Source organism: Anolis sagrei, chromosome 4 (assembly GCF_037176765.1).
Source record: "Anolis sagrei isolate rAnoSag1 chromosome 4, rAnoSag1.mat, whole genome shotgun sequence".
In the NCBI taxonomy this organism is placed as follows: domain Eukaryota; kingdom Metazoa; phylum Chordata; class Lepidosauria; order Squamata; family Dactyloidae; genus Anolis; species Anolis sagrei.
The window spans coordinates 195,362,117-195,383,351 of record NC_090024.1 but is presented as its reverse complement, the minus strand read 5'-3'; the positions used below and the strand labels follow the sequence as shown (position 1 = coordinate 195,383,351).

The following is a 21,235-nucleotide window of genomic DNA, read 5'->3' as shown; positions in this document are numbered from 1 at the left end:
TTACAGACTAGAGAAAAGAAGAAAACACTACTTAAATAACCACAGAAGGCATTGTTCTGTGTGGCATACTCTTACGCAAAGACTATTTACTGCTTCGCCAACTCTTCAAGGCATCTAGGAGAAAGAAACTTTCCACTTGAGAATGGCAAACTTCTACATTTGCTATTCAGAAAATTTCTAATGTCTATTCTACACCGAAAAATACACCTGTGCCATTTCACCAGACTGCCACAGCAGGAGAGATGGTATGTAGAAGCCACTCCATTATAATGTGCAGTTTAGTAAGGCACTAGAGCTCTCTGGATGATTTCTAAATACATCTCCCTGAACTCTGAATCCTAGAATTTAATGTGATGGTAGAATATACTGCTATTATTATATAATGTAAAAAAGCCCCATGATTGCGAAATTAGCTCGCTTGAACTTTTACTTTATCCCAACAGACTATAACACAAGGAAGGACAGGAACCAGAGATTCAAAATCATCCCACCTGACAAAATAGAGTCATTGAGGTATTCCTTTTTGAGAACTGTTTCTACACTAGCCAGTCATTATATGAAATACTCTGTAATTTTAAGAACTGGCACCTGATCATTTTTTCTTGTTTACCTCTCCCTTCCCCATCCTGTGTTCCTTGTAAGTATATTATAAAGAAGAGGATTCTTTCTTTAAAAAGAAAAAAAACATTGAATGAATCTTATATGCTGCAGAAAGATACCTTTTGGATGAAAGGTGAGGTTAAAATGTTACATATATACCAGACAGCCAATCACCCCAAGGATACCCAAATCCCAGGGCTGGGAAAAAGATAAGCTATAAACATAATTATGATGCTTGTATAAATACCACAAGAAGCTAGCAAATCCTAGGAGAGCAAAGCTTTAGCTGTTACAACAGATGATGACAATCTGAGCATTCAGACCTTCAACCCAATGCAAGCCAATCGTATGCAATCTTAAGCAAGTCATTTCAGTTCACCTGAGGTAAGCAGCCAAGTAAATTCATCTTTTTAATTGAGGAGACTTTCTCTCTTAAAGACTAGATGTTATCTCTAATTGGTCTTAAAAACAAAACTTATGTACACTTAATTGAAAATAGATCCGTGTTAAAATGAGAAAGCATGGGCCACTTATCCTACAAGTTTACATTTTCTGTATGACCACCTATCTCAACAGCCTTTGTCAACATGTTTTGGAAAATGACAATGATCGTAATCTGTGCTTGAGCTCTTTGCAAAGAGTTCAAACACAGATTACAATCACTGTCCTCTTCCAAAACATGTACTAGGCTGGTTTTTATTTGTTTTATTTTATTATGTTCTATCTGGAATGAATGCAGTACAGGTGAACTAAGGAATGTTTTGCAGTTAATACAGCAAAACTTTGAATGAAAACTTTATTTTATTGGTTCAAAATTAGCACAGAGAGAGGGGAGGCATGTGAGACTGAGTGTTTACTCCAGTAAATGGGACATCTGAATCATATTTTATTGCAGACTTTACATATCTTACGGCACTTTCACTTGAAAAACTACAAACAACCTCCAAAAGCTTCATCCAACTCCCATATATTTACTTTTATTTCTTTTCTTTTTTAAGAAAAAAAAACCATTTAAATGTTATCCCAATGGATCTACTGTATCTGTGTTTGAGTACTGGTGACTAACCTTGTTTATATGCCTCCAGACAATTCTGTGGATATCTTTACAATTTGCATACTTAGAAATTCCAGATAAAGTTACACAATACAGATATACACCAATTAAGGAAGTAGATTACTTTCTGGACATTACTTATTTAGCAGAAAATGTAAAACCCAAGGTAGAAATAACAAGGAAAGAATATGGATAGATTCCCATACCATAAAGAGAAGAATAGTTGAATATATTTCACTTAAGTTTTTATCCAAAATTAACAGTATGAATGATGAAATAAAACAACCAGGTCATGTATCGAGGGATGACCAACATGTATCCAGGAATGACGTTTCATTCATTAGGCATTACTTTTTAATTGTTTTTAATTATTTCTATTTTGGTGCCAAACATGTTGGCTGGTGAGGCAGACTAATTCATTTCCTGTTGTAGGCAGGAAGAAACCACCAGAGTAGGATCAGCTGAGAGTTAGCTCAATTATCTGCTCAAGCACTGTTTACTACCAACATGCTTCTACAGCCCAACCACTGAACATTTGTCTTTCTACAGTCCTTCACCATCCTCCAAATGCCAGCATTGTTTTTTGTTTAATCCTGCAAGGCTGAGGACAAGCAGGAAAAGAGGAAGAGTTGGTTGGGCAGAAAAAGAGTAAAATTGAGCTTCTTTATCAGAGGCTTTGCTATCTGAGGCCCCACCTAAACTGCTATGGAATGCAATTTAAAACTGCATTGTACTACATTATATGAGCTCACTGTGACCATATAATGCAGTTTTAAGCTGCATTATATGGCAGTGCAGAGTGTTTGAGGATATGGACATTTGTAGGGATACCAAGATGCTTGTTTATAAAGCTATTGTCCTCCCAAACCTGTTATATACCTGCAAAACACGGACAGTCTACAGACATCACACTCAACTTCTGGAATGATTCCATCAGTGTTGCCTCAGAAAAATCCCGCAAATGTCTAGGGAAGACAGGCAGAGAAATGCCAACATGCTGGAAGAAGCAAAGACTATCAGCACTGAAGCAATGATCCTTTGCCATCAACTTTGCTGGACTGGCCACATTGTCGAAACCTCCAATCACCATCCCAAAGTAGAATGGAAAACAAAATGTTGGTGGACAGGAAAAGAGATTTAAAGATGGGCTTAAAGCCAACCTTAAAAACGATGGCATAGACAACGAAAACTGGGAAACGCTAGCCCTTCAGTATTCTAACTGGAGGTTAGCTGCTACCAACACTGCTGTAGAATTCGAAGAGACATGAATGGAGGGAGAAAGGGAGAAACATGCCAAGAGAAAGGTGTGTCAAGCCAACCCTGACCAGGAGCACTTTCCACCTGGAAATCAATGTCCTCACTGCAGGTCAAGAATAGGTCTCTAAAGTAACCTGCAGGCTGTCCTATCTGTACTTAGTGGCCATTATGGTACAGTTAAGAACAACTAACAGCCAACTGCTTATCCAATTTTTAATTGTGCTGATTATGTTAGATTTTATTGTTGACCATGCTTTTAAATGTACTTGTTTAGTGATTAGTTGTTCTATGTTTTTACTTGTATGTTTAATTTCATTTGGTTTGTACAATGCTGTTATTATCTGATATTATGTTTATTATTGTAATGTTTTGGTACTGCCAAGACCCTACACTTGGAAGGCAATTGTATTTGGACACGAGTGATCACCAATAATGATATGGCAGTACAGACAGAGCTTGAGGATACAAGCTTTTAAAGTTCTCCTGTATAAATGTAATAAGACAAAACAAAAAAAGCCTGCATTTCTTACTAAAACTGTATGAAGATTATTTAAAAAGAAACACCAGTTCCTTAAAATTGAGCCTTTTCAATAAAGGTTCACCAAAGTTAGTTTTCCTGCCAGCCTGTATTGCCTTGGGTGATCACTTAGTTTCAAGGGGTTGCCCTTCCAGGAAACCTCTTCAATTGGTCTTTTTTTGTGCTAGCCTTTGTTTGTTGTTTTCAGCTGCTGCGATAAACAGTTTTGAGTCAGCTGCTACATATTATGTTTTAGTGGTTGCTTTTAAATATACATCTATTTTAAAGCACCAACAGCCACCTATGAATGCTGACTAACTATATTTTGCTGAACCAAAAAGAGTGTGATCAAGTCATACTCTCTCCGCCTCAGAAGAAGCAACCTCCACCCCCCAAGAACAAATCTTGCTAGTCATGATAGACTCACTTTAGGATTGCCATGTTGGAAATGACTTCAAGGCACAAAACAAGAAATAACACATTAAAAAGAGGCAACCAAACTTACAAGTTTCCCAAAGTGTATTTTGTGGTCTAGTTTCTGGTTAACTTGTTCTCAGATAATTATAATTTGGCAAGTACAGGATCCCAAACCTGTGTTATGGTGAGGATGCGGATATTGTAGTGAGGAAGTATTTGGAAACATGAACACTGAAATCCTTCATCTTCCAGCATGTCATTTTGCACCAGAAATAAGCCCCAGGTGGTGGTGGTGGTGGTTGTGATGGGAATGGTATCCCATCTATATATGCAGTTTAAGCAGGCATTTGCCAAGGCAATGCACAGCTCCTGCCATCATAATCTTGAAGTGTATTCTCCTCTCTTCTATTCCTCTTTCTGACCTCACCACTTCAGTTTGATGTATATAACTAAGGTAACCTGAAGAAATGCTATTTACTGAGGCATTGCAGATGGGACAACAGAAGGCATTTGCACAGGAGAATCAGAAAAGGCACATTGCACTATTACCCACTGCTTCCCCTCAAGCAGTCTGTCTATGCTCAGGAGTATATCTTGTGATATAGGCATTTAAAGGTGTTGCCTCCACCCACTGGCATCTTTATTCGCTTTATATTAGCTAGCAAAACTTTAGATGTTTGTGTTTATCTAGATAATGTGTCCTTTGCCAACCCCAATAACTAAACCTGGTATCTAGCTTTTTTGGGGAAACTGGCTGGTGGGCTGGTTGTTTTAAAGAGAAGGAGTTGTGCTTGCCATAGATGTGGGCAAAACGTCAGGAGAGAATGCTTCTAGAACATGGCCATACAGCCTAAAAAACTCACAGAAACCTAGTTACTATGAGATTTGTGCTTAGACTCAGAAAGGTGAGACAGCTGAATTCACAGGTGTTAAGTCAGTTTTATCTTAGTTCCACAACAAATAAATAAACAATGTCCTCCTAAATTTGGTAACATGGGACCTGTAGCGTGATAACTTATTATATAGGTGATTATCATTCCCTGAACATTTATAAACATCAATGATAAGGGATTAAATTGCATAGTTAGATGGCACCATCAGCAGAAAACTCAACAGTGAAAATAATTTGCATAACAGGTTTTAAAGTGCTCCCAGATAATTTCTGTTCAGTTCCCAGTTCTCCAAAACCACAAAAAGATATTATACGGTACTTTCACTATTTTGTTTTAATTAAAATAAGTATTGCTAATTGCTTTGCTATAGAGGCCTGCAGTGGATCCTTGGGAAGTTGAAGAATTGGATCCCAGAAACACAAATATTACTCACCTCACTCACAAAACGTAAGCACTAAGTCTAACAGAACGACTTCTTTCAAGTACCAGTAGAAATGTTTAAAGGAACAGGAGCTTCAGTGTGAATATTTCAATAAAAATGGAACAAAGGGAAGGGTAAAAATAAGTACTAGAAAATTACAGACATTCCCACTGCATGGAAAGTTATGGCCTCTAAATCAGAGAAGCGGATCCTACTGCCACAGTCTCCAGGGAAATCGTTTTGTTGTTATTCACTGGGATGTTTTCATGTAAAAATTCTGCTTAATAAAAAGAAAACTGCATTCTCAGATAGAAGCAGAGACAAAATGCTTCAATTATTCACCCCACACTTCTCAGTGACACACAACTGCAGCATCACTTAAAACCCAGTTGAGCTACTTTAACTTGCATATCAACTTCAAGTGAACACCCAAGAGAAGGAAAACATGTCCTATAGCTGATATGCTTTGATGGCAGACAATGTTTCTACAAGGGATTTGACACCATTATTAGAGAGAAGGTTATCCTAGCATTTATCTCTGGAGAAGTGGTTCATTTGGAACGTGGAAAAGCAAGCAAATATCCAAAAATGTTATTTCCCTTTGATGTGCACATAGACTGTGAGCAGACTGCAACTTTTATCAAGCCTCCCACCAGAAAAGAGCAAGTGAAGAAAATGTCCAAGAAACAATGATTAGTCTGTAAGGAAATGGAAGGAGACCCACAACTGTCTTTATTAACTTTATTAGTTATGGTTAGGGGTCAGGCTTTGGTGATGATATAGGACAAAGAATGTTTTAATGAGGATGTTTGCATTAAGTATCAGTTACAGGGAGAACAAAAGGTGCACCACATCAAAGCAATATACAAAGGAAGCCAAAGGGGAGAAAGTTAATGGCTTTCAGAAAAAGGCCAAGTAGTAAAAAGGAAAGTTGCCTCTTCCTCTTCAGCCAAACAATATCCCCAAACATAGTGAGTACAGTACCCAATAAACAAAAATCTTTTTAATCCCACAATAGTTAGAAATTAAAATGAAATTGGGATGGAGGCACACACAGGCAGATTTCTTCTTTATAGAAGAGGCTGGCCATTCTGGAGCTGAAATTATTCTGATCCCAAGGATTATTTTGCATCAAGCTGACATTTTTGCCATGATACTGACAACAGAACCAGACAAGATTCACACATTGGTGAGATATTTGTTATAACAAAACTGTCTTCCTTTCTTAGTATCCTGTCCCAGATGGCAAGCAACCCTTATCTCAAGAGATGTCCATCAGAAAGACATTCTAGATGTTCAGCCTGGGACAGAAAGGCTAATTTTCACGTCATTTGCATACTTCAGATAGCATTCTCATGAGGCTGGCAGATGTCAAACTACAGCTGCAGTTGGTGTGCTATTCTGTCACAGATGAATGAGATAGACTTTAGTGTGAACAACCTTACCTCCAAAGCAGGTAAGTTTTAGCATACATATATCCAATTAATACTTAGTTGTCTTTTAATTTCTGTTCTTTCAAGCAATTTTTCACTATCACATTTCAAACTTATTACTGAAAACAAAAAGGCCAGGAAGCTGTTAACAAGAAGATATAACTTATAGACTTCTGATAAGAACTTTAGACTATAACAACTCACATCCAAAAACCCCTGACAGGCTATATAAAAGCTATGGTCACATACTACAACTCCTAGTACTCTTAAGCCAGGATGGTCAGAGGCAATACTCGATGGGGGTTTCTGGGAGCTGTAGCCCAAATATATTTACCTATCTCTGGTTATGTGTTATCAATTTTTGTTGTCTTTCCAAATTTTTTAGACTGGAGCAAGCATAGTGTTTCCCTCCAGATCATGTTGAACTACAACTCCCATCAGCCAGTATAGTCAATGGTGACGAGTGCTGTTTTTATCAAACAACATCCTGAGGGATGTTCTTTGCCTATCCAGTCATTTATTTATGTATTTATTTACACTATTTGTACCTGGCCTTTTGGGGGAAAAACACTTTGACCACCTCTATGTACACTAAGTGAAAAGCAAATATAAAAATCTAGCCCTAAGTGGTTTCCAAGAACAACACTGGAAACTAAATTGTACTTCAAATAAAATCCAGTTTAAAAATTAAGCACATAACTCATTTGAATCATGGAGATATAGGACTCAAGAGATATGGGATTTAATTCTTTGTTGTAGATTTTCTGTTGTTACTCTTATTTTTTTTATTTGATATGTTTCCACCTATTTTGAAACATTGAATGTTTGCCTTTTTATGTGTAAACAACCCCGAGTCCCTCCAGAGACAGAGGTCAGTCTAGAAATAAAGTTTTATATTATTATTATTATTATTATTATTATTATGAGATGAGATTATTTTCTCTGCACTGTCTCTGATATAAAGGAGGTCCAACTGAAATAAAGAAAGTTGATATATCTGGCTCACATAATTAGCAGGCCATTAAAGAAAATAAGAAAACAAGACAGCTACTCCATGTATTTGGGGAGAAACCCAAGAATGAATCATGGCCATAAATTACTGCAGAATGAGAGAAGCCTTCCCACAGGATTGCAACACATCTGGCGTCCCCTGACTAACTGTCTTTGTAGATGGCTGATTCTCTCACCAGAAGCGACTAGAAGCAATTTGCAACATGGAAACAAACAAACCAGCTGACCTTTTCAGGACCAACCTCAATTCGCTTCTGATACAATAAATAAATAAATAAATACTACAGAATCATTTTTTTCTCTTTTTTAAACAGACTGGCTGCAAATAATAAATATCAGACTTCAGAATTTTACTCTGACACTGTATATCCCTGTTGAATTTGGAAGCCCAAACTAGTCAAAGTACAGGACCCCCCATTCAATAAAAGCACTATGAACACATACACACACAGTGAGAGTGAGATTTTGGAGGATGAATGAATGAATCTATCTCAGTCAACACAACCTACAAGTCATCTTTATTTTACCTTCTGCAGAACAAGGCCGCCCAAGGACCTCTGACCATCATGATGGTATTTTATAATACAAAAAGTGTACTTGCTTCCAGTGATGGTTAATAGGTGGGATATGATAACAGCATATGTTAGCATTTCAGGCATCAAAGAAAGGTAAAACAGCTCATCGCAAACAGCAATATGCTCCAATCATACTGTATTGGGAAGGCTTTCTAACCACACCTTGTATGTGCCTATAGCAAGGATGGAAAAAGAATGCTGTAGAACTGCAATTCCCATCATCATCCCACATTACATCCTCACACTCTCAAATAATTTCCTTTAAGGCACCATCTGGAATGCAAGAACCAGCACCATTTAACGCAACAGTACCAGATTTCACAAGCGCTGGCACACCTTTCCATCATAAAAGCTTCCAGGATCTGAACACAAGTAATGTGTGACTGGAGATCTCACATATGTTGACTCAATGCATCTGACACATACCCTCAGATACCTTGGAGAAAGGAGGGAGAAACTATATACCGTATATTCTGGGGTACTACACAACTGGGGCTATAAGACGACTCCCCAACTTTGAGACACAAAATAGAGAGTTGGGGATATACTCGCCGTTTAAGACGAGTCCCCTGCTCAGGCCGCTCTCCTTCTTCCTGCCCCCACTCTGCCGTCATGGTGTCTCTGCCTCCCAGCCCCCCCAAGCCTCGCGAGAAGGGCCTCTTCTCCCGCAAGACAAAGTTGTCTCGTGGGTGAAGAGGTTCTTCTTGCGTGGCCTGGCCAGGAAGAAGGAGAGCGGCCTGAGCAGCACGGGAGGCCCTTCTGCTCAGGCCGCTCTCCTTCCTGGCCAGGCCTCGTGAGATGAACCTCTTCTCTAGCGAGACAACCTCTCGCGGGAGAAGAGGTGCTTCTCGCAAGACCTGGCCAGGAAGAAGGAGAGTAGCCTGAGCAGCACGGGAAGCAGCCCAGGGGCCCGGGCGCCAACAAGGGAAAGGCCTGGGCCTGAGCAAGGAAGGCAGCCAGGAAGAGAGGAAGGACAGGGAGCCTGCCCGGGAGGCCGCCATGAGCCAAGGCAGCAGAGGAGGAGGAGGAGGAGTAATTTTATTATTATTTTAATTTGATACCCGGCGTACTAGACAACCCCCAAAATTTTATAAGGTTTTACATGCCTAAAAAGTCGTCTAGTACCCTGGAATATATGGTAATAGCCACATCACAAGCAAAAGGGAGTGTTAAATGATATCATGTACTTTGTCACAATATCCATAGAATGCTGGCTGCATACTTCAACAGACCTGTTCCTTCCCATTTTTACCGCTCACCCCCCCCCCCCCACTCCCTAGCCCATGGAGGAGTACTTTACTTGAACTGTTGGTCTTTGGTGCTCCTTGTTTTCGCCAAAAATCGTTCCGCCAGCTTCTCCAAGTTCCGGGAGTAATCCATCTCAATCTCTGCCTTTTTCCGGAAAAAATCCTGCAGGTCTTGAAGCAGCTGGACTCTAAGCTCACATTGCTGGTCAAGACATTTCAGTTGTTCAATAAGTTGGGCACGAATCTCTGCAAACCAAAGTGAAAAGAAAAAGTCATATTTCAACTTTTTGTTCATTAAAATATTTCTATTCTGCCCTGTATTTGAAATCACAGTTAAAACAGAAAGTTTATGAATTAGCCAATAAAATATGATGTTGGTACATTGTTAAAACTAAATAGGCTTCTGAGTTTCAACAGCATTCAGCTTCAATACCTGGAGAGAGAGAAAAAATCACCTGGAACGACCATGAAAGATAATGAGACATTGTAGAAATGGGTGCAGCACTGTGGATAGTATGACGAATTTAAAACTCTTTAGGCCTATGTGTGAAACTCATTAAGTCACAAAACGCATTAGATGACCTTATCTCATGAGGATAATGAGGAGAAAATGGGCTGAGCCTTTGGATTCTACTCCTGGCTTTTTGGAGGAAGAGAAGAATAGACAGATCAAGGTTAAAATTGTTCCTGTGCTGCTCACATTCCTGCTGGCCTCTAACCAAGCTCAATTTTAGCAATAAAATAAAATAAAAGGTGATTAACTGAGCAGATAGATAAGAAAAATAATGGAAATTGCACTTTGGACACAAATGGACAAAGGATAACAAAAGCGACCTGGAATCCAATACAGTTTATTTACAGGAGAATCTTTCACTGTTGAAGATTCCATCAATCAGCAGCGTCAAGGACACATTTGACATCCCAGACAAAACGGTCACTGTCCAGAAATGTACTGAATCTGTCTAGATAAGGCCTCAGGGCTGGCTAAAACTGCAATTCCAGGCTGTTAGCTCAAGTTCCCTCGAGGGACTTCGCATCAAATTCCTTAGCAGGCTATTCCTAGAGCAAAACCAAAGCAGTGATCATGCCAGGAATTCCCAAAAGACACCAATTTGGGACTATTCAATTAGACACTGGTTCTCCAGCTGCGCCACTACAATTAAATGAAGCACATCAAATTGAGAATACTTTGTCTGCGGAAGGTCCAACAGATCTTCAATCCCAATAGGGAAAGGTCATAGGAAAGACAGTTTCATTTTTCATGAAAAGGCTGCCTTTAAGCAAAAATTGCAATTGATTTCCTTTGTCTACACAGTGTGGTGGTCCTAGTAATACAGAATTTTAAGACACATGGACTGACAAATGTTTTTGGTAGACTTCCCAGTGCTTACAATATAGGGATACTTGGTTATATATTTCTGGCCTCTGGAAAAACTAAAGTTAATGCTATTAATGAAATGGCATCAAAACTGGCAACCATAACACCTTAATTAATGGCATTCTAATTGTTATCGTATTTTACCTGTGGCTACTTTGGAACTACATCCACGCAGGATCCCCCAAAACACCAACTTAAGGCCTATTAATATCATGAAACTATATATTTTCCTTCATGAATCCTCCAATACTCAAAATGCTAATTAAGGTAAGCTGTAATTGTTAATTTTTTTTGCTAAGCTTCTACCAGCTTGTTTATTTAAAAACCTTGTGTCAGGACTGAACTTATACTAAGCAACATATATTAACAAATGCAACACTTGGGCTTCAGTGTACTCCTCTCTTTGTGTATAACTATAGATCATTTGCACAAAGCTCAAAGGGAACTGCATCTTTCAGGGTAAGAAGCATTGTTCAAGTACTTTATTTCTAAAATGGCCCATATAAAAACACCAAGGGTGTAAATATTCTTTTATTTTATTCTTGCCTGTGAGAATAACAAACTTTTTTCTCGTTACTTAGTACAATTATCACAGTTTGTGCACATTTTAATGTTTTGGAACATTCTAGGACATTTTTATGCAAGGAAATAATTGTGTGCAAAAGACATTTTGCATAGGAAACATTCTATTTTGTGTACAATACATTCTTAAGCAGAAAATTTTGTTTTTCAAAAGTGCTGGGTGACTGCACAAAACCCAACAAAAACAAAATGGAAGGGAAAATGTTTTTGTTTTCACTCAAGGATGAAAAATGGGTAGACTTTGTTCCTACCAGGGATGTTTTAAAATGCAATTCTTTATATCACTAGAAAACATACAAACAGTGAAAACATACTGAGAGACAAAACAAATATCTGTCTTTAAATAGAGAACCACTGATTCAAAGAATGCATATGCAGCTAGATTGACCTTATTTTAACTTTCAAGAAGGGATAATGTGCCCAGGATCGGGTTGAGCTGGGTTTACAGTCAGAAGTGAAAAAAGACTTTTTCAAATAAAAGATATTCCATGAATCACCACCTTTTAAGATCCATTAGAATAAATGTGTTCTGTTCCATGTTGTAAATTCATTTTCATAGTTCCATTATAGACAACTGTTCAGAAGACAGGCATCCGTAAACAACTGCATGAAATTTTCATGTCTTTCTTCGCATAAATTACTACTCTTCCTCACCTGTAGACCCAAAGACTACATGCAACCTAAAATTTCTCCATGGGAAGTATAAAGTCTTACCTTACATTTCATCCACATCCTTTACCTTTCCCACTAGACTTCTCTTTCACTCCATGTTACCTTAGTTTCTCTTTTAAAACTATACAGTGATATCATGCCACTAGTGAAATTCACTCTTAAGTTGAGGCATGATACACGTTTGATTCACTTCTCTACTCATTCAAGTCTATTGGTTTAAACAATCCAGTTTTATTTATTTTTTTATTTACAGTATTTATATTCCGCACTTCTCACCCCGCAGGGGACTCAGGGTGGATTACAATGTACACATATATGGCAAACATTCAATGCCAATGACACACAACAGATATAGACAAACAGTCAGAGGCTATTTAACTTTTTCTGACCGCCAGGAGAGCTGTCGCTTTCATCGTCCATCTGCGAGGCTGATGAAGTACTTCTGTATTCCCCACATGCTTTTGCTGGAGTGCTTTGCTGGAGTCTTTTTTATGGCCTTGTAAATTTTGTTAAATTAGCCTCCCCATACATGGGTGATACGTAATTTTCCTACTTGATAAATGCAACTGTCTTTCGGGTTGCAAAGGTCGACAACAAGCTACACAATTGGTCAGAAGCTCACTCCAACCCAGGCTGGCTTCGAACTCATGACCTTGTGGTCAGAAGTGATCTTAATGCAGCTGACACTCAGAGCTGCACCGCATTCCCGATGCAGTATTGTTTTTCTATACTGCTTAATTAATTCCAGAGAAAATTTTATGATCCAACAATTGCTTCTCTTGCTAGCCCCCACTTATCTGACAAGTTACGGACAGGATAACTGTCAGAAAGTGGAATCAGTTAAAGGGGAGAACATTGGGGGGGGGGGGGTTGCCTGCAAATGCATTTGGGCCACTTTTGTGTGTGTGTGTGTGTGTGTGTGTGTGGATAAACTGCAAGTCGCTTCTGGTGTGAGAGAATTGGCAGTCTGCAAAGACAATGCCCAGGGGATGCCCAGATGTTTTACCATCCTGTGGGGGGCTTCTCTCATATCCCCGCATGGGAACCTGGAGCTGACAGACAGGAGCTCACCCCACGCCCTGGGTTCAAACCGCCAACCTTTCGGTCAGCAGTTCAACCAGACACAAGGGTTTAACTCACTGCACCACTGGGAGCTCTTCAAAACAGAAATAACATACTACATATAATTTTGAATGTGTGATAGAGCTAAAAGAGGTTTTGCATGGACTTAAAATGATTCAAGGAGGGGGGCATTTTTTGCCTAAGTTTGGCTTTTTTCAGATTCCCTCTGAAAATTATGAGTAGAAGTAATCTTGCGAAACCTACTGTCATCATACCTACTGTGTTGAATAATAATAAACTACACTAGTCAATTGAGTTTCTGCCTGTCAGAAGAATTCACTATGATCTTAATACCATCTCCTGGACTGAGTCCTTTTTTAGAGAACAAGCACTGCTTGACAAAACTCTTATCGCATTGAGTATGTCTACTTTAATTGTTTTGGGAATACAACCAACTATCAGGGTTCATTACGGTATGAGGGCTGAAATGAAATACTCCCTCTTTTTTTTTAACCTGTATAATATATGGAACAACTGCTGAAAGTTTTACTATACAATAAGAAGCACCAGAAAATGAGTTTTTCAAAACTGTTTCACCTTCTTTAGGCTGCATCTTTTGATACACAATTCCTAATAAGTGAACTGCACACAATTTGCACTTTCAGGGTGTGCAACAATAATATGTCACCACAAATTTACTTATTCTAGGCACCCCATTTCTCCAATGCCTTACTTCTTTCATATTTTGAATGCTCACAGACCTTACTAATACTACCGTAACAATATCCAACAGTGTTTTTATGACAAAGGAATGCTCCAAAAGAACTCCAGACCCAGGTTACAAATCTCAAAATGCCCTAGCCATGATGGTTGGGGATTCTGAGAGTTATAGTCCAAAAAAGGAACATTTTCCAAGCTCAGGTATGAAAAAGCATGGTAAATACTGATTGTTCAAACAACCTTTTATGTCACATCACCTCATATGCTATATATGTTGGTAGAAAATGCTAAATTGAACTGATGACCCATTTTACTTTTGCGGGTAATTGCTACATCAGTCCTAGTGATTACGATAAATCAACACTGTGCTTTCAATGAAAGGGAAAATGACAGCTGACCAGATTGCTGGCAAAGGGGAACAATAGTTCATTGAAGACCTTAGTACCATGTCTGGAAGGCTGAGCTACAGAAGTGCAGTTTTGCTCACAGATCATTTTTGCAATGTTTTTTTCCTGTCTGAAAAGAAAATAAAGTCAAGAATGCTGGAACTTCCTGAAGTTCAGAGATTTTTCTAAGGATATACAATGTCTTCTTGTTGTACCAGTGCTGATACAAGCAGGAAGGTTTTTCAGCCTTCTGTGAGAACATACAACAGGTTACTTGTATCCAGAGATGAGGGGTGGAAAATTTCCCCAAGCAGAAAACTTACTGGGGGAAACATCAATGTGCTCCGTCTGTGTGTGTCTCTGTGCCTTCCTTTGTCCCTCCTCCCCTCTTTATATCGGTACAATGTGTCCCTAAAATGTATATAACACAACAGTTTGCAATTAAGGCAGGCAGGGTGCAATTTTGTTCTAAAATGTATATACTTTTAACAGCATTAGATTCCAGTAGTCGAGAGAGGCTGCAAGATGGTCAACCCTTTCACTGAGTTTTCTTGGTGAGAAACTTTAAATGGGTTTTGTAATATTGTGCTTCAACAATGCGAAAAGTACACTGTTATATTTTTATTTCACATTCTCAGTGAATTCAGTGTGTAATAGTAAAAATCTCTGTGAATATCTCCATGAATCATTCCAAATCATGACATCTTCACCATGCTGTTAAATTAAAAAGAAGGAATATACTTCTTCCTTCAGATTTTTACTGCCTTAGGACTTCTTGTCAATCCCAAACAAGTCCTCATCAATATTCCAACACAGCATTAACCTTACTCTGCCATAAGTGAAGCCATGAAGCACTGGTCCATTTTACTCCATCATTTTTTCCCGTGTCAGGAGTGACTTGAGAAACTGTGTGAGAGAATTGGTCATCTGCAAGGATGTTGCCCAGGGGACGCCCAGGTGTTCTGATGTTTTTACCATCCTTGTGGGAGGCTTCTCTCATGTCCCTGCATGGGGAGCTGGAGCTGCAAGAGGAAGCTCATTCACGATGTCCCTGGATTCGAGCCTATGACCTGTCAGTCTTCAGTCCTGCAGCACAAGGGTTTAACCTATTGCGCCACCGGGGGCTCCACTCCATCATTAGTCCTGAATGTGTTCTGCTACGACTGTACTTTGAAAATCTAAGCGAGACACAGACTATTCCAGGGGAGATTAAGAAGCAGCAGGAAGTTACTAAAACTGTATCCAGAAAAGTTGGAGCAGGCACAATGCCAAATCTTTCATTTATTCGTGCAGCTAATTATAATTTAGTAAGTCGACATGGCATGTAGTACAAAAGAAGCGAACATTAATTCTAAACCCCAGACATGCATTACATTTTCCTTTGTGATACAATTCAGAGAAAGGTTGGCTTGACTACAGTTGATAGCAATATTGATGTAGATAAGAGAGAATAAAGCTTGCACTCCCTTTGAATGTTTTTTTAATTTGCAGCCTACATGTAGAGGCAAGGTTTTTGTCTATTCCTGCATATAAAAAAAAACCCATGCAGACACCTGAAGGCATGTATGAGATTGCTTATGTTCCAGGGGGAATATCTGGCATAGGCTTTAAATGTATGAACCAGCATCCCTGTGTAGAAACCTATCAATACAGCCTGTACCATTGGTAAAATTATTCCTCAAAGGACAACTACAATCCTGTGAAAGACAGAAGCAGTTTGGGAACCCACAGTGGGCTGGCACAGATTCTAACAAAGCATACCTCTGACAAGTTCTCACCAGGCTCCAGATGAAAGAGGAGGTTGAAGCTTTCCAATAAATAACACAGGGCAAAGACTCAAGATCTCAGGACTGTGGTGCTTTAAAAATACCCTTAGGTGAGTAACACCCTGCACTGACTAACCCAGTTTGGAAAATGGTGAGGCGGCATGTAGTAATGATGTTCTGACATGAGCGATACCATTTCTCACCAGCACACACCTTTTCTGTGGTAGATCTCCACATTCCTTTTTAATCACAGTTTTTAATTAAGCATACAATATCTTCTTGGAAGCTCTACAGCTCAAGCAATTTACATATTTTAACACAACTTAATTTGCACCCAAGGCAGCTCATAAAATGCTGGTACACAAGGAACATTTACACTAGACTGCCAGTGTCTGGTGGACTCAAAACCCCAATGATCTGGCTGAGTCTTTGACAAACATATTTATTTCCAAGGCAAATAAGTCTGTTGCAGCATCTTTATGCCTAAAATCTTTGAAAGATTAAGTTTCAGCAAATCAATAGCCTAATTCCAGATATCTTAACTTGAAACAACTACAGAAAAAATTCAGCTGCCATATAGATAAGACCCATATAATGCTTCATCCTGTAAACTACTCATACAACCAAATACTGAAATATCTTGAACTTCTTCTTTTATCTCTTTAAATAAAATAGTTCTTTGCCACCAACCAGTGTACTTATTCCTGACCCTTTTTTAAAAGGCTGCTGCTGCTGTGAGAATAAACTCAGGAATCCAAAAAGAAATGAAATACCTTTGCACTGTCTGTTGTACAGGAACACAATTGCAGGGGTCCTCATGATTTTGCTTTTCATCTCTTCTTTTTCATACCTCTTATCTCTGCTTTAATCTCCTTAACAGTGTTCATACAATTCGGCATCTGGTTTAATCATTCTCATAAAGAGGCAGGATGTTGTACTGTTACATGTAGGGTTTCCACTTTACATGGATTTAGGGCATCTGCTTCCCCACTGCTGTATTCACTAGCTTAGATCATCTGAACTTTCGTTTCTGTAGAATAGGAAGTTGAGAATTTGCCTCAGGGTGCTTAGCAGCAGTGCAAAATTCCCCAGCAGATCAGCTGGTTGGGGGAAATTGATTGTAAAGAAAGGAACATCCATAATGTTCTACATCGGAGTTCAATGATGGCAAATGCTCTATATCCCAAAATATCAGGGTGAATTTTAGGTGCTGTGAAAGCAGAAACAGAGCATAGACTTCTGAAAGAATTAGAGCAAACAAATGTGCTTGTATTGTTTTTTCCCCAAAACGGACAGGGAGTTCAAGCACCTCCAACCACATTAGGCCCACGAGCCCCTCAAACTCCTCACCTGGCTCCAATCTTTTTCTTAAGCATTTCATAGTTTGTTACAGCACTCCACAACTCCAAGATACACCCAGGGTCCCAGATTCATTGCTACAGGAGGAGGGAAAACAATAAATCCTTCCCTTTCAGTTGACACAGGTATGCAAAGTTTTAATTCAGGCCCCTTCCACACTGAACTTGATTATATGGCAGCGTGGACTCAGATAACCCAGTTCAAAGCAGATAGTGTGGAAGGGCCCTTCTACACTGCCTATAATCCAAATTATCAACGCAGATAATCCATATTATCTGCTTTGAACTGGATTATCTGAGTCTACACTGCCATATAATCCAGTTCAAATCCAGTTCAGAGTCCACACTGCCATATAATCCAGTTCAGCTGTGTAAAAGGGACCTCAGTTCTTTCCCTGGGTCCTTCCACACTGCTCTACATCCCAGAATATCAAGGCAGAAAATCCCACAATATCTGCTTTGAACTGAATTATCTGACTCCACACTCTGATAATATGGGATTCTCTGCCTTGACATTCTGCGATATAGGGCTGTGTGGGAGGCCCCCCTGGTCAAATTACAATTAGAGCAAAGATGTTGAGTGGGATGGAAGTTATCTTTCAGAATATAAGAGTGTGGTCTTCATGCATGCATCATGTTCCTAACCAAATAAAAGCAACAAAACCTGGTGATATCATCAGCACATAGCCTGTATGTACTTCTTTCTGGTGATGCCAGTACAGTATAACTTGTGTGAGAAAACATATGCAGAGTCAGCTATTACAGTATAATCGTCTTTTATTATGCAGATTAAAAACTATTTTAAATACTCTTTCTAAGCTAAAGGGGTTTGGCAAGTGACAAATGCATATTGCATTCTATTATGAGCAACCAGAAGGGAGTCCTAGCCTATTGTGTCCTAGCGGAAATTTTTTAAACAAAGAGTCCTGGGAGGAAATCCAAGATTTCCTTGGCACCCATCTATCCTTATCACAGCACAGGACTTACAAGATGCTTTCTTAAAAAATTATAATCCCAAATGCTAAGCATTTTAGCATAAAATATTAAGGAAAAGCATAAAACACTCAGTTCCTAGGCCTTCTTCACAATACAAAAAAAGAAACAGAAATATTTCTTCCAGTTTCATGAATCAAATTCACTGGCACTGTGACTCTGACAAGGGGTGGCAAAAGTGAATTTTGTGGATACGCTCTCAATTGTCCGGCTGGCATTTTAAAAATCCATCCCATAGTATTTTCTTTCTTTTTTTAACCAACAGCTTGCATGACACTTACCAAACACTGTGTATTTTTCATAAAAATCTAAATTGAAAAGTTTTCCAGGAACAAATGTTCTATAATCTAATTTAGCACGCTCATTTAACCCACATTTTCTAAATATATAAGCCCTTAAGGTCTTTAAATGTCTTGGCTTCTGAAATAGCTGATGAAAACTGCTTTGAAGTACACACACACATTTCCTAGGGATAATCATTTTAAAATGGCCTAGTTTGTATTGTATTGGCATCCATTCATGGTTACCCAAGTTTTTTTTTCAACAACTTTTTATCATTAAGAAAAATTAAGTACTGGAAAATTCTTCTTTGCTATCACTAAGCCATACCTCAAGCCTTTGAAAGAGAGCAGGCTCTTTTTCAAAGGCTTCCCAATATTTAGCTCAAGAAATGGCATTCAATAACTAACTCAACATCAAAACTGCCAAAAGAGACAGAATTAGTAGGGGATGTGCAGAAGGTAAACCCAAAATTCAGCTATTGCCATGATGCAAACTGAAAAGGGTCACTGCAGATTTGTGTGCAAGCTTCATTTCTCACGCTGTAAACAAACTACTGGGTTGATTATAGAGCAGAGTGACGCTTATCCAACCTTTGCTCATCCAATGTTCTGAGTTATCCAATGCAGTCTACCTCCCACTCGGATCCACAGCTATTTCAATACATTGTGATGTTTTGGTGCTAAATTCGTAAATACAGTAATTATTACATAATGTTACTGTGTACTGAACTGCTTTTTCTGCCGATTTGTTGTAAAACATGATGTTTTGGTGCTTAATGTGTAAAATCATAATTAATTTGATTTTTAATAGGCTTTTCCTTAATCCCTCCTTGTTATCCAACGTTCTGCCGGCCCATTTATATTAAATAAGCAAGACTGTACTGTACATACAGCAGAAATTCTCTGTCTCCTTTCTTGAGCCACTACATTGTCCTGAATATGTTTGGTGGTCTTTGGGAATGTAGAGAAAAAACAGAGTAATCATATAAGCTCAACATCCGTCCACCCTGTGGCTAAATTGCAGAAGAGAATCATAAGAAATATCTACAGTAGTCAAACAGTTATCAAATTTTACAGGCCTCAAGTGAATTAATGGAAACTTAACTGTAAAAAGCAAATAAAACAGAAACCTCAACTTTAATTAGTAGTGCGGTTCAGCTAGTATCCTTTCTCTTTCAAATGACTCAGCAGCAGGTCAAAAACAAAGTACTCCACAATAAACACAGAATGAGCTTTGTACAGTCTGCTGAAGCAGTAATTTTAGATCCTAGACCTCATCTGCAATGACGCTGTAACATAGAAATTCCTGTCTTGTAAAACTATAATTAACTTGTGTCTTGACTGTTATTCATGTAGAACATACAATAACCCAGCATTTCCATTGATTGGTCTCTTAAATTAAGGCTGTTATGCTTTAATTTAAAAATGAATCTCAACTACAATTTTTGAACAAATCTAAACAATAAACGCTTGCAAATCAAAGGTGTGACAGTTCAGACCATCTCAAATTATTCAAAACTATTCAAATTATAACAAAAACTCAAAGATGGTGAGGACATTGCTACTTCTAATAGTGAATTCAAGTTGATGAGTACTGATGGGATCTCCTTGTTCACACTAGGATAAGGGTCAGTCTGTCTGTCTGTCTTTCTTGCATATGCGTGTAGTGGTACACTGAGGCACCAGAAACACAGAAGAGAAAGTCTTCTCTATTTTAGAAAACCCTTCCTGACAAAGTCTCAAACAACTCTGGAGCCACCAGTGCTGCCTTTTCTACCAGCCCCTAGTTTGCGGCTCTTATGGTCATTTAACTCCTGTGTCATGGAAAGTCAAAGAAGAAAGTGCTAAAGCACAGTTACATCTAAATATTAAGAAAATAAAAATAATGACTATAACAATACAGTACAGTTTCAAAGCAGATGGTCAAAAACTTCCTATATCTTGACCCTGCCATAAATCAAAATGGAGACCATAGTCGAGAAATCAGAAGTAGAACAGAAGTTGGAAGGGCAGCTATAAAATAAATATATGTGATCTTCAAGTGTAAAGACCATCCATGCAGTAGTATTTTCAGTTTCAATGAATGGTTGTGAAAGCTCGTTTGAAATGAAGTGTATCATGGGCTGCCAAAAACCAAATTGGTCCTAAAACAAACGAACCCGGAGTGATTCCTAAAAAATAGAATGATCAAACTGAAGCTATCATACTTTTGCCTTATCATGAGACAACATAATGGCATAAAGCTAGGTAAAATGGGAAGCAGCTGGAAAATAAGTGGACTGCATTAAAGGTAGATACATACAATCACAGAAGTCAGAACTCTGAATTTGCAGAATCTGGGCAACACTGTTGATGAGACCGTTGGAAATCGCAACCTTCTCAAGCCTCCACTAGGTATTTGTTATGTATATAATTGCTTACTGTATTGTATGTGTGTATTGGTTTGCAATTTTACCTAACCTCTTTGTTGTGGGAGGGGGTGCAGACCATGTGATCAGGTCTGGACATGTTCAGGACTTAGACTCAATTTTAGAAAAAGTTTGCTTTGCAAAGCCATGTAGAGAAATGTATGCTTGCATCAGAAGCAGTGAGTAGACTTCAGGAAGATGTAT

The 21,235-nt window shown here is 38.7% G+C and overlaps 1 protein-coding gene across 6 annotated transcripts in view; it reads right to left on the bottom strand.

Moving 5' to 3' along the window:
* The window catches only part of SRGAP2 (SLIT-ROBO Rho GTPase activating protein 2), a 236,183-nt gene that overhangs the window by 139,669 nt on the left and 75,279 nt on the right, over positions 1-21,235 (bottom strand). For 5 of the 6 annotated variants that reach the window (XM_067468057.1, XM_067468059.1, XM_067468060.1 and 2 more), the window contains exon 3: positions 9,479-9,671. In XM_067468057.1, the coding sequence (XP_067324158.1) occupies positions 9,479-9,671 (193 nt within the window). Of the gene's footprint in view, positions 1-9,478; positions 9,672-16,764; positions 16,987-21,235 lie in introns of those variants that run through there. The other variant, XM_067468061.1, reaches the window with a different exon arrangement.